Below are 17706 nucleotides of genomic sequence, written 5' to 3' on the forward strand. Positions count from 1 at the left end.
AAAAATGAATGAATAAAAAATGTTTTAATTTATTCCTTAAGTTCCTTAGTCCTTAAGACGGATCCGGTCTTCCAACATTAAATATGTTGCTGTTGTATTTTAAAGAAAGAAGAGAGAGGAAAAAATATTCATATCAAAATCATATTAAAATATTAATTAAAAAAAAATATGTGTGATGACAAAATCCTCTTTCAAGAACTGAATGGTTCATAACGGTATAAATTACACGATGAAACATGATGTGGTGATACTTTCTATGTGACTTACTTTAGCAGTTTTTTGTGCTCCTTGTACCAGTTTAAGACACGGTCATGCCACTGATCCTTAGACATTTTGTGTTGGTCCACCACTCTGTAAGAAATCAATAATGCCACATCAAGACATCATAAAGGCAGTTCCAAGAAACAAAGGGTAAAACAAAAGATTTTCCAGTAAAAAGATGCAATAGATTGAAGGAAAGAACATCAAGAACATCAAAGCACAGGTGATGTTGCCAGGTTGTCTTGACAGCGAAGCCAGCTAATATGGAATTCAATTTTATCAGGTCAAGTCAGACTTCATTTTTTTCCAAGATGCAACTTATCAAATTGCTGAAAAGATTCATCTGATTGGAATATCAAGTGGATAAAAGTTAATTTTGTCAAAATCCCTTCCAAATTACCTGTTTGATGATACTACAGATCCAGTAGGCAAAAGTCTCATCAAACAGGTAATTCGCAACTGATTGTGACAAAATGAACTTTTATCCATCATATCAAATTACTCTACAAAATGCAATTTTTGATCAAACAATGAATACCACTGCTAAACAACTTTCCCATTGGTATGAAACATCAAACTAACATAGGTCTATCATTGATTTTACAACCAACGCTCAACTTTTAAAAAGTCGCCACCGATGCATTATTACAAGTCCAACACAAGGTGCTACATGTAAAGCGCTTGCCCGATCAAAGTCCGGCAAGTATTTTGAAACAGTGACAAAAAATGTTTGCCCAAATTGAGCAAGCAAAAAAGTTTTGAAACTATCTTCCACCCCCCCCCCCCACTACAAACCCATGAAGTCATTCATACAAAAGCCTAAAGATAATGACTGTTTAGTCATGCAAAGCACTTCAATTTAATTTGGGTCACTTTCAAGCACTTACATGATGAAACCCCCAATGCAATGCAACACCAACACTCGATCAAACCAAGTTTGTCACTCCTTTGTGTTAAAGGCATAATTTACCATTTGCAGATGAAACAAAAACCCAGCATTAGTGCTTTCAAATAGTTCTAAAATGTGAGTTAGGGATAGAAACAACCACTGTCAAAATTTGAATCCGTATAATCGATGTTAAGTGTTGTTAAATACACAAAATGTGAACAATAGTTATAATAAAAATGTTTACAGACTAAACCGTATACAGTTACGGTTTATTGAGAAAAACCCTGATATCTCCTCATATTTTAGGTTTTATTGCAAATATTTCATATGGTAGGATGTTTCATGATACAACAGACCTACACATATGCATCAAATGTGATATCTTGAACATTTTTGAAATCACTGCTCCCAAAGGTAAACTGGACCTTTAAAGCATGCATATCAATATGTGCTGTGTTATTCAAATGACAAGTGTTCTAATAAGCCCGTGACTTACATATACAAGTGATTTTCTATATCACTTTCTTGGACTTTCTTTTCGGGCAAGTAATATTCACGTTCGAGCCGAGTGTTCCGCAACAATTTGAAAATCTGCTTGCCTCACCTGACAAGTGGTTTAAAGAAGTATGACAGCACACTGTACTAGCAAAGCGTACTTTGGTGTAAAGAACAAATTTTCCTTTTCAAGTTCATCGCAGAGGAAGAAATCCAGTGACGCTGCACAGGTAACTCGACAAGAGGGACTTGGGTGAGAGACAGTAGCTATAATTTGCATGTGAATGAACAGTATCATTATTCTATTATCATTGTATCATCATGATAAATCTTCACAGGAAATAATCAGAAAAAAAAAATAACAATTTAATAATAATCTTTTGCAGAATATGCTTGCTTGTACCATCGATCAGCCAACCCTTCATAACTCATTCTGTGAAAACCTGCCCACCTCTTTGGCAAAATGACGCTGTCCTCTGCAAATTTGCACTTCGGGCTGTCGAAGGCCCCATGCTTGGCCTGGGCGGCATAGGACGCCAGCAAGACGGAGGTCTCTGGTGGGCAGTACACCTCATCGGTCAGGATTGCTTCTTTGACTTGAAGGAAAAACAACCGCTGGAAAGAGAGAAGAACAGGGCTTTCTTTTGCTTTGTTTGTCTTTATTAGGCACGGTCACACTACCCTACCAAAACTAGGCGTAGTTACACTACCCCATCTTTACAACTGTATTCAGATTTGAATTTACTTACAAAATACCATCAGTCTACCTGTACAATCTAAAGTATTTGCTGCAATGTGACACTCATGAATACGTTGTATGTCTCAGAATAATCAAATTGTGCAATTTAAAATTTCACGAGTGTGTATACAAAAAACAACTTCGTTTTTTAATGTGCACAAACAAAGAGAAGATATCTTTAATAAGCTCACTTGATCAAGTACATTTTACAAAAACATAATCCTATCAAATACCTATAAGGGCTAACACAGAATTTAAAGCAATGACTAAACAGCATTAGGCAGTTTGATTATTTACAGCTTCTATCGTAACAACCAAATTCTCATAACACAATACACTGTTGCCGGGCTGTTGCCGGGCTGTTGCCTGGCTGTTGTCATGGTGGCTGCAACCTGAAACGGGGAAGACGACACATCAGTGCTGCCACCCTGTTTTTCTTCCCGAGGAGCTCACCTGCGTGACCTCTTGAATTAATTCTTCTGTGACCTCCTCTGGGTAGAATTTGACCCTAAATTTGAACTGCAGAGGACTCTCCTTCTTCAGGTCCTGTTGCAGTACCTGCAGGTCGGAGGAAACACAAATCAGAAAATGCAAATGTGAAAGGTGGAAAATCTTTTTTGAGTCTTTCTATTTTTACAATTTTTCGTCGGTAGAGAATGAAAAGGGCGTCGAGTTGTCTTGAACACTATGGGTCTAGTAGCGACTTTAACGCCCTTCTCATTCTCACTCAACGTTTTATACCATTACTAGTGGTCTGGGCACACAGCAGAAATACAAAACCATGTACAGTTTGGTAGTACCAAGTAGGATAATATTGTCAAAGAAATAGACTGCAATTTAATCTGAATGGTAGCAAGCATAACATTTCAGTTTCTTTGGATTTTAACATATCAAGAACTAAAGATTAATCTTGCTGTACAGACAACACACCCAACACACCAACATGCAAACACTTGTTACCAAAGTTGTCGATGTGAGATGAGTGAATTATTGTTCTAATCCCCTATCAACAAGAACATTTTTGCCAGCACTTCAGTTCGACTATTTAATTTCAGTCACAAGTTGATTCACAATCGTCTCCATATGCACATTTCATATTTATATTTCCAACTGTGTACTTTTTCTTTTTTAATACTGGATAACATCGTTAGTCGTGCTGTTACAAAAACATTTAAGGTAATATATGAGCTCATTACCAGGAAAGAGACAGAGTACTGAGTGTCTATATGGACAAGAAGAAAGGGAGATAAAGTGATTGTATCTTCACATTATGCTGTTATGCTTTAAAATTGCTGTGTTATTTTTCTCACTTTCATACATGACAGCACTTCGACTGGGGAAAGTCACAGACTGGACGGCATTGAAGCATGGGTAAGTGCGTAGACTTTCTGGTGCAATACGATCCGGACAAATAGCCAACAAGCGTTCAACCACTCACTCCCCAGCACAACAATGATCTTTCTAGGGGACATTTGAGCACTGCAATCCGATATCCCGCGTGCGTTTGGAAACAGCACATGCAAGATGATAAGGAAGGGTCCACCCATAAACAATTCAAGTGCAATCCTACTTCCTGGTATCCTTATGACATTGTTTCATCTTTCTTTACCTCAATGTATCACAAGAATTCATTCTACGAGTTCCCTTGAACTATCCCTTTGCCCTTGCTAAACACAAATATAACATACAAGACTGCATTTACAACATGTACAAGTATCTCTCTCTATGTACAGATAATACTTTAAAATCAGAAATTTTCACGTGTATGAAACTTTCATGAATTTCACGACGAGCCAAGATTCATGAAAGTAAAAAGCACGCCAACAGGTTTTGTCTACATAATGCAACAAAGGTCAGTGGTAAATTGCACAAGTTTCACGCCATAAAAAGACTATTTACAGTGTATTAGCTCCAATTCATGATAGTTTTATGCCACAAATGTATCTGGTTTGTAACATTCTATTCCCATCCCCCCCCCCCCCACCCCAACAACAACAAACTTTAAGAGAACATAAAATTAGGTACTATCACCCTCATTCCCCATCTTACACTCAAGTTCTGGTCACTTTATTGCAAACAGCCAAATAGTTAACTCTTTATGTGCCATATTGTGTAAACTCTCCTTATGTGGTACATTATTCTAAGACATTAACATAGTCATGCTTTGGGAAAACATTCTGTTCTTCAAATCTATGTAACTTTTATAGATTTTTGTAACCCCGGACATGTAATGAGTACAGTTGTAGAGAAAATTCCAAGCTTTGTTTTGATGTAATTTGTACAACAAATCTATGATTATTTTTCTTTCAAATGACCAGTAGCTATATTGAATGTTGCAGAGGCATGACTTTTGTACACAAAATAGTGACAGAAAATTAAGAATTTACTCTCAAATCCAGCAAGGAATCACTGCTTGAGAGTCAGTCACCACATAAAATGCAAGTTACATGTGACAGGAATGGAATCGCGAGAAACACTTTCATTGTACTGTGGAATTTGGCGACTTATCAATCGGTTTGGGCAGGTTTGTGCGTTTGAGCAGAATATGTGAACTTGGCACGCCGTCCACTGAGACGGGCGTGCGAGTGTGGCACATAAAGAGTTAAATAGCAAACTACAAGTTTGTAGATTTGAGTATTCAACAGCCTATATAATGTGCGGCATATAATCTCTGGAACAATTCTGGCTTGCATGACAGAACACTATCTATGGAGTGCTTCATGATGATTATTGGTGTGGGCTAAACGCCAAGGCAAGACTGAACCTGCATGCATGAGAAAGGTAAATCATTTTGACTTTGTGGGGTGCAAAGTCCGCCCTCCTTGGTACCCTCCTCCCACACTGTGCCTGTACTGAACTAAACAAACACAGCACTTTGCCCTGACTGGCATTACTGCATGCCTACAATATTGGTAAGATATGCGGAGGCTTCTTTATATGGTCCGCTCATTGTTGTTATTGTTCTACCATAACGTCGGAGACAAGAGCAGTCCGTTCACAATGAAGTGGAAATCAATCTGCTGCAAGGTCGAGTTGTGGCAGGGCTGCCCTCCAGTGGGTGGACAAACGCAAATTTGACAACCATGCCATCACACAACGATGACCAAGTAAACTAACCTTTTTTTTTTCTCTCTTTTCCTGAAACAGTTTAGAATTACATGTACAGTTCCACAGATGTCTATATATGGTCGCATTTAAACTAATGTGGGAATAAAAAATAGACTGCTCTAAAGCGACTGAAATCCTTCAGGCACACAAACAGTCTGCTTGAGTACACATCCCATCAAAAATGATTTAAAAAGAAGTAAATGAATTATCATTTCTTGAGTACATATTCCCAATATGGGCGGTGAGTTGTCTCAGTCGGTAGCTCGTCTGCCTCACGATCCTAAAGGGCCTGGGTTCGAACCCGATTCTGGACTGAGCAATGTTGTGTGTATTACCCCCTCTAGCAAGAGACAAAAAAGTCTGTCCCTCGGATAGGACATAAAATGGAGGTCCCGTGTATGAGAGAGTAACAACTCATGCACTTAAAAGATCCTGCTTCATTCATTCATTGCAAAGAGCAGGGTGTTTAACCTGGTGGAAGTGGTCCCACCTAACATCCAACTGGACCCCATGGAAGACCAGCTCTTAATGTAGCTGAATATCGGCTATCCAGCCATCTTCTCAGATGGAAGTGAACAAACAAACAAAACAAACAATACTGGGAGAAATGCTACACTATGTACATAGTAATACTGCAGAGCATAACTGGTATTTATTGCACTGAGCTCATGGTATGAAAGTAGGTCTCTAATGTCACTGTCACACTATTACACCTTCCTAAAATATGAACATTTGACTTGGCCATGTATTCTGTCGAAATTGGAAGGTTGTTATCTCCTTCTCCAGGCTTGCTCCAAGCAGGGAAAATCTACTTCATTTCCTTTGTGCAGAACACAGACATCACAATAAGCTTGGGTCCAAAGTATTGGGCAGACTAACGGATATCTCTATCAACAACAACAAAATGAAAACTCTGCTGTAATTTTTTCTCCTTCCAATAGGAAAGATATATACAGTAGTAGAGTTGTCTAGTGTCTTGAATGTTGAAGTGTAAAGCAATAAATGCAGCCAGTGAAACCCGAGAGTGAAACAGGCAAATATAAAACTGTAGCATAGCGTGTGATAATTAAAATACTGTTAAATGATATGACAATGCCATAGCCATAAAATATCTTATCAATTTCAATGTCAGCCATTAAGTAATGACATCCTACCACGACTCCAATTTGAATGTACCCAAGGACAATGCATTTGATGATTTGCCTCAACTGCACACGGTCATAACATTTATGTATTAAAAGTAAATGCACTGTGACTGCTGTAAGCCTACAGTAAGGAACCAAAGGAATTGCATTTGCTTGTATTTCTTTTCTTTCTTTTTTAAAACAGGAAGACATTCACTCCAAATGTTACATTGTGCTCAATTATTTGCTCTGTTCTTTTAGACCAGAAGATTTTCTCATGGACCAACTATCAATCACACATCGAATAGAAATATGATTTAAACAAGCTTAAAAAAACCCTACTATATTATTCAGATTTTCACTTTATTGCATTCTAACTGATGACCGTACCTGCACAATCTTTATTTTCATGTGAAATGTATCAGTATTAGAATCATTCCGCATTTGCTTTGATATCCATTCTCACTATACTCCGGAGTCAACTTACAGCCTACAACTGATCAATCCTTGTAAAGCAAGAGAAAAGCGTCTTCTCTCATAATCTTACATGTGGATGTCTTCATTGCTGAAGCCATTTGACGTTGGCGAAGGGAGACCAAACGCAAGCAATATGAACGTGCCCTCTCACGAGCCGAAGAATTTCACCTCGTGTGCAGTCCGCATCAATGGCTGCCATTATCCGTTAGAGATATGGTTCCCATCACACTGGTTTATAATGTACATCCTATGTGATTACAAGACTGCTCCTGGCTAGTTGATCCCTAGCTCTCCCCCCCCCCCCCCCCCTGCCATATGGTTTAAAAAGAGACCCACATCTTCTTTCATTCCAGAATGAATGCCCTGTGGTACCAAGTTGACACCTCACTATTGCACGAACATAGGTTTCAAAAGAACTGGACCAATACGGAACTCAACAACTCCATGACTTCTTTGTACAGAGGATCACAATTAAAACCTGGATGTTTTCCAACATATTTTCCAACATGAATGCTTCCCTATAAAATTTCAAATATTTGCCATGAACATTTTTCATGTAATGATGAAATACACCATCTGCAGTCTTATGGCTAAGACAACTTTCGCAACAAAGCTTCCTCCTTCAAAAGTTGTAGAAATTTAAAATTTTGCATAGTTCACTGTTCTGGACAACATGTGAGACTTTTCTGTTGTGAAAACATGTGAAACATTTTCTGCTTGATTTTACTCAATTAATCGAAGATCTTCTTATTTTTGAAACATTTTCTGCTTGATTTTACTCAATTAATCTAAAATTTTCTTATTTTTCATAATTTCTGTTTGGTATTTAAATAAGTCTAGCATGCATGCACAATACCCAATTTTAGTATGTAGCATGCCACTCATAAAAACATATTACTACAACATGCATGTGCATGAAGAAACTCATCAAGGGTGAGTGCTTTCCTATCGTAAAGAGAGTTGTCGAGGGCAACTACCTAACAAACTCACGACTTTCACATTACCATGACTACCAGACATGTTTATCAGTTGGGTAAGTTTATCACTTCCAGCAACCAATGGGTTGAATTCCTCCAAGATTTCTTCCATCCCCCTACCCACACGCTTTGCAACTTTAGGAAAACCTTCACCTTTTGAGGTCATGATGAATCTTGGATACACTGAAAATAGACACCTCAGAATGTCATCGGCCCCACCACACATGTATCTCTACCAGCTGAAACCATTAATCGAATGAAGTCACTATCTATAGACAATTTGTGGCCGCAACATGGCAACAACAACAACATGGCAGAGTATGGCCCTCCTGTTTCACATACATCATCACTGTCATTCAGGGCGTGGTATATATACACAAGGTGACACATAATCCAGGGGCATCCTGAAGGTCAACATACTGACATGGACCCTGCCCCCAGTCTACCCACGCACCCACAAATCACACAGGGGTGGAAGAGACTGAAGCCAGAAAACAAGTTATCTTCGACAATACAATGTACCCAAGATGTCCACAACATACCAGGTACATTCCAAGGCAAAGAATTCTTGAAGTCAGCAGAGCATGCCAACCCAAACTGACTATAGCAACCTACTGTAAAACCAAAAATTTTCACGAGTTTTGCACGGAGTCAAGGTTCGCGAAAGTAAAATGCACCCTGAAGTTCTTATTTACACAGATGCACTGAATGCCAGAAGCAATTCACGAATATTTCACACTGCGAAAAAGGCTGTCACCTCCGTCAAATTCACAAAGATTTCATTCCAGAAATATATCCAGTTTTACAGTAATCCATACTCATTCCAGTATCCAGCAGATAAAACAGCAGACATGAGATTTGTGTGTTGCATCACAACAAAGACATTTTCATATGTGGCCCGTTTCACGGTTAGGCGCCACTTTTTGTCAACCTAGGGGTCAAAATTTCAAGTTCTCTTTAAGAGATGGAATGTCTTGATTTTTTATTCCCAAGAATGTGAATTTAATGGAAAATGTAATGCCAGAGCTTAATTATTATTACAATATCTGATATTATGAATGGTTCTATAGGAGATGAAGGTAATTTTGCTGAAAGATAACACTATGATACCATGGACAGAGCTGACACACGATGTATCCAACAGGTAATTTGATACTGTAACATGATTAAGTGATATTTAAGCAAACTCCTTGCCAGATTTGGTGTTCATATTTGGATTTATTGGAAAATTGTACCGCTTTGAAGGAAAAATATGGTGTGAAATAGAGTAAATGACTTCAAAAAGTTTCTCTTGTTTTACACTTCCTCATTCAGGATGTGTAATATTTCATGGAGATAATGCTTATGTTGGGGGACATACACACACCTAATATTAACATTGTGAGTGTCCAACTTTTACATTTAAAATTTCAGCTGGAGGATGTGGTGGATGTGACAAAAACAGATGTGAACGGACATTTTACACCTTGAGCAATAAACAAAAGAAATAAGCCAAGTGATTACCCAATGAACAGTCAGCACAAGTCAGTTTACAGTAAGAAACAAATTATGTTTCACAAGAAAGCTTTTTTTTTTTTTGGTCAGCATAAATGATATTATCAGTAATATCCAACATGGTGGATGTGACATGTGAACGGAACACCAATTTCCTTTTTTTTTTCCTGCACACCTTGCATTGCAACCAATGATTATAATGCATGCAGTACCACCAAGAATGCTGTATTCTTTAAGTACAAGTCACTGCTGACAAGGTTCCATGTCCTGTAAAAGTTATGAATGCCTGAAATTCCCTATAAGTGATGGATGTGACGGATTGGAGATGTGAACGGACATTTTTACTCTTCTTCAATTTATACTTAGTAGTAATAGTTGAAATCATTACTAACATTTCTATTGGCTCACATACACTGAATGACCATTTAAGTATTAGGTCTTTTTGCAGACATACATGTACACTGTTAATTGTACACTTAATTTTCTCAGAGTAAATTGGATCCAACACAGGGGATGTGATGCCAAAATTGTGAACAGAATTCCGAATTTTAATCTTTCTTTATCATAAACTGGTACCAGTAATCCTACTTGGAAGAACCACATAGAATAGCCACATTTTACAATGCAAATCACTGCTCACAAGGGTCCACATACAGTTGTATTCTCAAGTTTCAATGTATGAATGCCTGAAACTCCTTGGTGCAGATGTGACAAAATCAAATGTGAACAGACATTTTTTACTTTCAATTTATGTGAACTGCACATGAATAAGACAATAAATTCATCAACATACAGTGTAGTAATGACATCCTTACTCTTTAACCAATGAAGTCATACTGTGTACATAATGTTTCTGATAGTGATAGAGCAATTATGCACTCAATTTTTCTTACAGTAAATGATATTCAACATGGTGAATGTGACATTTTTTATTGTGATCAAAATCCCCAATGTGCAGTTAAGTGTTTTCCCAGGGTATCGAAAAGAAAAGAAACAAGTAATGTGAGTCTTAATCTTACCTCAACCTGTCCTACCTATAGTTTCTGCCTATGACAAACTTTAAAAGTGAAAACCTGGTATAAAGACCAATCCTCAATAATAATAACAAAAAATGCAGATTATGTGGTCATGACCCTGTGTGCATTATGCATTGTAAATCTACAGCACAGGCAAAAGCTACAATAACTCTCGCATAAGTCACCTACCAGGATTCCACCCATAAACTTTATCATGTCAGTTAAAAATCACATTTCTAATTCAAATGCCATAGTTTGTTGATATTGAAGCACCACTGTTAGTTTATTTGTATAGTTTGTGTTCTGTAAAAAGAAGCATTTTCTCCTCCTCATCCATATACCACCCTTCCACCTCTCCTACATCATCACCAGGATAAGCCATTCTTTGTCAATTGAAGACCATTCATTTTTCTTTTTTAGATAACAAAATTTATTTCCCTTTTTGCTTCATGAGTATCATTATGTATTCAGATTAAAAGATAATAATTTAGGGTTAACAAACCTTATTACACCTTCAGAATAACAAACCTTCAGAATAACATGCCTTATTTCATATTTGGATTTATGAACCTTTGGAATAATGACCCTTATCTAATTCTTGGATTTACAAAGCCTCAGAAAAGTAAACCCACTATCATTTTTTTTTTTTTTTTTTTTTTTTTTTTTGCTGAACGAACCTGTAAGTAAAGAGAATTTGTGTGTTTCAGAATAACAAACATTGGGAATAATGAACAACCCTCATGAGCTTTTGATAGCTGGCTATAACATGTAATCTTGTGAAGCACAAACAGCAAGTGGTTTTTTTTTAATCAGCAAGTATTTTTTTTTTTAAATCGTGGCTAATACAGAATAATGCTAATTTTTGTCAACAACGGGCAATTTGTCAGTCAGTTGCAATAAAAACAGCATGAAACAAGGGTTTATTTATTTGCATAAATATGGACTTACCCTCTGCTAAAAAGAATGGGAAGGAGCACTGGTTGGCTGTTGGGTTTGAGGCAGTTTAGTGGATATGAATTACAATACCTGCCTAATAATCAGGAGCTTGTTAGTTCCAGAGTTGTACAATGTATGCCCATGATTTTTTACTAGGACTACAACTACAAACACTGAATATTTGGTGCTTATTGTACATCGACAAGGGGTAATTTGTCAATCAGCTCCACTTAAATACAAGTTGATGTAAGAATTTTGTTTGAATAACAGGTAAATACACAGTATCTACTGCACAGGATCACATACATTGTAGAACTAGCACGGGCTCTGTAGCAGAAGCTTGGTAGTCTGAGTGGATATGACGCCAGTCTGGTAATCAGGAGATGGTCGATTTAAGTCCAGCTTTGAGTATCATATGGCCATGATTTTTTCATCACACATTTGGTTATACTCCTGAAACACTGAATAACTATGCAAGAATTCCTTTCTTTCTAAAAATGCATTGGAAAGTGGGGTTAAACGGACCCCTTTAGTGAGATGGACCCATACCATTATCTCTGTGAATCACCTTCACTGTACCTTCACTGGAAACAGAACATCAGGAGATAGCTGGTTTAATTCTGACCCAAGTTGAATGCCCATTATTTTTGGTCATGGCTACTACTAGAACACTGCATAACCGGTGCTTACTTGTGTTGAAGGGCAATTTTCAATCAGTTGCAGTAAAGTGATATAAAATCAATTTAACTTTTTTTTTTCACCCCTCAATCTAAGTTAACCATTCCAATGGTTGTGGATCATTTCACACTGTGTTCAAGTCTTGATGCTGCGTGAAGCATTGGGAACTAATGCTGAAAAATGATGTGCGTTTGGGGAGATACACTGTGTGTCCGTTCACACCCAAAAATGTCACATCCACCATATATTCAATCATTTTTAAACTTATTAAATACAGTATATAGGAGAGGTCTAATCAATGTAATTAAATAACACTTGTATTCTTTTGCCTTTTTGATAGTTAATTATCTGGAAAATTGATTAGAATATGTAGAACATCAGTTTTCACAGTCACAGTGACAAAATCATACTACATCCTCACTGTGAACAAGTATTGTAATGTAAAATTATAGTGAGTGTGGTATAAAAGTGGGTGTTTGATATCTAGATATCTTGGGAAAGACATGTTTTTTTAATCTAAACATATTTTCTCCCCCCCAAAAATAAATTGTCCCTAGATTTTACGTGATATTCATGGAAATGTCCGTTCACATCTTAAAATGTCACATCCACCAGGGTATTTCACATATTTTTTAAGTTTTTCAAAATTTCAGTTTCATATTAATCTCAAAATCAGTGGCATTTATAAGGTTACTAAAGAGTCTAAAATGTGTTGAGATTTAAAGTTAATTGGACCAGTATTTACTGAGATGCACACCAAAATGTGTTTCTGACAAGAAAGGCTGGTGGATGTGACATGTGTGAACGGACACCATGTTTTGTGAAATAAAAAAAAAGCATTTGAATTTCAAATCCTGAATTGTTTCAGAGGGATAGGCACTCAACTGTGTATCATTGATTTATGCAAAAATTTTAGAAATAATCTCAACCATTAAAAAGTTATAGATTTATAAAATCATGATGGATGTGACAAAAATGTGAACGGACATTTAAATTTTGTTTTCAAATTACTGTCATTTCATCAGATGGAACTGAAGCACAAACAAACTTTCTACAGTCACTCATACAAATCTATACTTTACTTTTACATTATTATCCTGAGACTTGCCTTTGTTTTCTTACTTACACAACCCATATAAGCAGATGCTTAAATGTGAACGGACAATGTCACATCCACCAAGAGAATTTTGGGGTGGAAAAAATGTAGCAAAAAGGAGTTGAAACTTTTTAACTCTGGTATGATTCATTATGGCTACTCATACACTTAACATAGATATGTTCACTTAACTCATAGCTAGATATGGTACAGAATGGCAAAGTTTGCAAAAAAGGGATGTTTGCCAGGTTGACACACAGTGGGTCCGATTTGGGCACATCTTGCCTCACTGTGAGCAAATGCTTTGGAGTTGCATTTTCGTTATGCTATGGGAGGTAGACCCCATGGGGGTCTAACATATGCATATCAAAACATTTCATGAATCTACTCTTATTCTGTGTAGTAGACTGAAAACTGAAGAAAATGAAAAGTGGCGCCTAACCGTGAAACGGGCCATGTACACTAAAATATGGCATTGTTCAGAGGTTGAGATAAATACAAATACTACCCTGTCAAGGAATTGACATTTTAATTAAATTTTTAAAAAAAAAGATTAAAAAAGCACAAAAACTCACCTGTCACCACACAAATATGTGACAGGATTATTGTGACATGCTGACATTTTTGTTTCTTTTTGCAGAATGATTTTACGATTAGCCACTGACCACCTCAGCACATCCATATGATACAGGCCCTACACAAATGGGTTGCCATGGTAACAACACATTTGAAAAAGCCCTCTGCAACTATGTGCAGTGCTTTTTCCTAAAAGACAATAATTACAATATATGTCTTCTACTTCTCTGTTCTTCTTTTGTTTTTTCTTGTATCATACTTTAGTCTCCTTTTATGAACCATGGTATCTGAACTCAGGAGACAATTTTTCCCCCTATTTTTTCTACTGTTTGGTGTATATCAAAAGTATAGTGGACAGAAACTATGACACCAACTGTTATTGTTTTCTGGTGTCTTTGCTGACAATAAGACATCATGTCTTCTCAGACATGCATTGATCATTTCATGTTACATGAAATAATGCAAAAGATTACTTCTGAAGTAGAATGATAAACACAATTACAATGGAACTAAATCCTACAATCTACCAGTAACTGGATGTAGAAATGACAGCTACGCTACATGTCAAGTTTCATACAGGGTCATGGACTGAATTAAAGCAAAAATTGTAAAACTTTTTTTCTTCAAAACCTACAAATTTGGGGGCGAAAGAAAGTCATTTTTTACCAGTTCTGTTTGTCTTTCCTGTTTTTGTTGTTGCTATTGTCTACAAAGCTAATGTTTACAATTAAAGAGGATATGACATCTTTTTCAGGAGACTTGTAACTGTGCGTCCCACAATTCCAATTGCCTACTGTCGTCATCACATATTGTTTTGTGATGAAAGGGGGTGTGCTCGACAGAACTGACTAATGAGATGAGAAGAGATTTTGATGACAACCTGCCATTATGGCCACACGAGAGGAAAAACAGGCCAAATCGATGGGAATAGCAGAGAATTAAGCATGTGTTTCGCCTTGCTCTTCTCATTATCGCAATGTTTGTGGTGGGGAAATAATTGAGGGCTAATATGAAGAGTTTAGGGTGCTATCACTGGAGGTGCATTCACATTTAAACAAAAATATCATGGTATTTTACGCGGTAATTTCTCATGTGAATGCCTATCATGGCAAAATACATTGCAAAATACCGTGGTATTTAGGATGGTAGATACGTAATTCAAACTTCCGGTATCCCAAAAATATACATACAAGTTTCAAGTAATGAGTCGTGTCACAAAACACCACTGATTATTGGTGTACATGTATCTATACTACTGTTTTACACACACCCACGGTCTACAGAAATAGGGTACACATGTACGTATATAGGTTATATAACAAAAAGAACTGCTCTGCTAAGCTCTCTACAGAGATTTGGTTTACTACAACATTCATAATAATGGATCACCCCCATCCCCCCCCCCCCAATTCAATGATGAGCTTTTCAATGCAGCTGTCCCTCCTAAAAACACTTCAACACTTGAAATAACTGAAATATTTATCTACAAGTATGATCAATTATCACTTTGCCTGCCAAGCTGTGTGGTTGTCAAGAACAATCTTCAGTCATCAAGGTACTGTAAAACACAATATTTTCGCGGCATAAAATTTTTTCGAATTGTAGCCGACAGCCACTTTTGCGGCATGAAACTTTCGTCAGTTGCCTCTAACAATACATATATACAGCGTAGCGATCCGAGAACTTTTGTGTGCATTCTAGTTTTGCGAATCTTGGCTCTTGCGAAATTCGCGAAATTAAAATGTATGCGAACATTCCTCAATTTACAGTACCAAGAAAAATAAATGTCAGAACAGCTTTCTATTCTTTTTGTGTGGTCTTACTGTTATTTGGGGGGGGGGGGGAGAAGTAGGGGTTACCAATACATCTTTTATTCTCATGAATATAATCTTCTGTCTGTTCAAAGGAGAGCGATACACACAAGAATAGGGACAGAATTTAAAGTAAAGCCTACATTACTACATGCAGGATCAATGAACAACTAACCAACATAATCATCGTCAAGTGGTTCCAGTTAGAGCTGAAACAGGTCTTCTTCAAAGAAGAAAACAGGAAAGATTTCTAACCCTCCTCCCCCCTCCCCCCACACACATGACGCACATACAGTACCTATACCTACACCCAAGAGAGGCACCTCCCTGATTAACACGCAGAATTCTGTATCTATCATTAACCCGTTGAGGACGGTTTGATTTTGCTACAACACACATTTCCCATAGACCCCTGCCCGAGTATACTCGGGACTCGTCCTCAACGGGTTAAGTTGAACCAGAAACATATTCACTTGCTTTCCTTGAATACAAACTTGGGGTGCATCGACCAGAATATAAAGGGGGGCACTTGTGTTCCTACTGTGTGTTCATTCATCTTCAATCACACTCCACTTTTATCAAATCGGCTCTGAGTGATTCCCTCCCTCCATGTTTGCATGCCAAACTGCTGCATTGCTGTCCCCTCCTCTTAGGGGCAAGGGTAATGGGAAGATCAGGTGTTTGCCTTTGCAGTTACACCCACTGTGTACATTGCACAGATCTTCTGCAGGGAAGCCGGCAAAGCCCAGCCAGATCCTTTATAATGGGCATGAATGCATGACTTAAACCATTAATGGTTTTTGCAGAGTATCGCATCCAACCAACGATACATTGTACTAATACTAACATTTGCCCACATAATCACTCATTGAAATATTAGAGAGACCCCACAGAGTCCTCATGTAAATCTTTGTGTTTTGATGATAATGATGACGGTGATAATGATGATGATGATGACGGTGATGATGATGATGATGATGATGATACACAGCATATGTACAGCGTCACTCATCTGTTTCAAAAACATTCAAAGGCATCTTGCATGCATCTCAATATGCAATGATTATTGTCAAAACAGGGAGACTATCTAAACATTATTTTGGCAGGATGCGAGGAAAGTGAATTCTTTTTGGAGAGTATCCAGCAAAATCAGGGAGATTCGGCGGCTCTGTGAAGTGTTTCCGCACGAGATGGGTAACTGTATTATCATCATAATACTTCCCATCTCAAGTTCTATAACCCTGGTATATATATAGAGATGATTTGAAATGTGTAAACCATTGCGGATATCACATGTGAACACTAGATGAAAAAAAAAAAATTATAATATTAAAAAAAAAATCAATTCATGGTCATAATGCTACAAACAATGCCACAAACAAGAACGCTTATCGGGTAGTGCAAAGGTATAAATCACCAACGGTCAATTTGGGTAAATCTAAATGACCTGTACTTAGTTCTGGGGAATGGCTTTGTTAACAATCCTTTAATGTTTGCCAAGTGTTCAGTGTAACTGCCCAGCCCAAGATAAGTTTGTGTACACAAGCCACCGCCATAAAGAAGCAGAAGGTTGAAAGGTTAGCTCGGAGTGATACAGGTATTATCACCAGCGTGACAATAGGCTCGCAAAATTTCAAACACCTGATAGGACATATGGAGGGTTTGATGCAAACATATTAATCACGAACACCACAGGAATCCAGTGGCCGGAAATACATCAAAAGCCCCAAATTAGTTTATGGACTGCCACAGGGGAAAAAAAAACAAACAAATGAGGAAAACAAAGTGTGGGTTAATTTGGGGTATAAAACACCCTAAGGAAAACATTTCGATTTTGAAAATTTCAAAATTTCAATTTAAAAAAAAAAAATTGCTATCAATCTGGAATCGAATCATGCAACTATGACACTTTTGAATACATTTAACCACATATAAAATTCCAGCTCAATGAAAGTTCTTCTCATAATCTCCACAATGAGGGTCACCTAAGGATTACTGACATGTAATGTACCAACAATTAATGCTGTAA

At 37.3% G+C, this 17706-nt stretch overlaps 1 protein-coding gene across 1 annotated transcript in view; it reads right to left on the bottom strand.

Moving 5' to 3' along the window:
• The window catches only part of LOC140242811 (moesin-like), a 56246-nt gene that overhangs the window by 24907 nt on the left and 13633 nt on the right, over window positions 1-17706 (bottom strand). The window contains exons 5-7 of the mRNA XM_072322566.1: window positions 2838-2942; window positions 2097-2260; window positions 268-351 (exon numbers count right to left, since the gene is read on the bottom strand). Of these exons, the coding sequence (XP_072178667.1) occupies window positions 268-351; window positions 2097-2260; window positions 2838-2942 (353 nt within the window). The remainder of the gene's footprint in view (window positions 1-267; window positions 352-2096; window positions 2261-2837; window positions 2943-17706) is intronic.

The sequence above is a fragment of the Diadema setosum genome, chromosome 19 (assembly GCF_964275005.1).
Source record: "Diadema setosum chromosome 19, eeDiaSeto1, whole genome shotgun sequence".
Taxonomy (NCBI): Eukaryota; Metazoa; Echinodermata; class Echinoidea; order Diadematoida; family Diadematidae; genus Diadema; species Diadema setosum.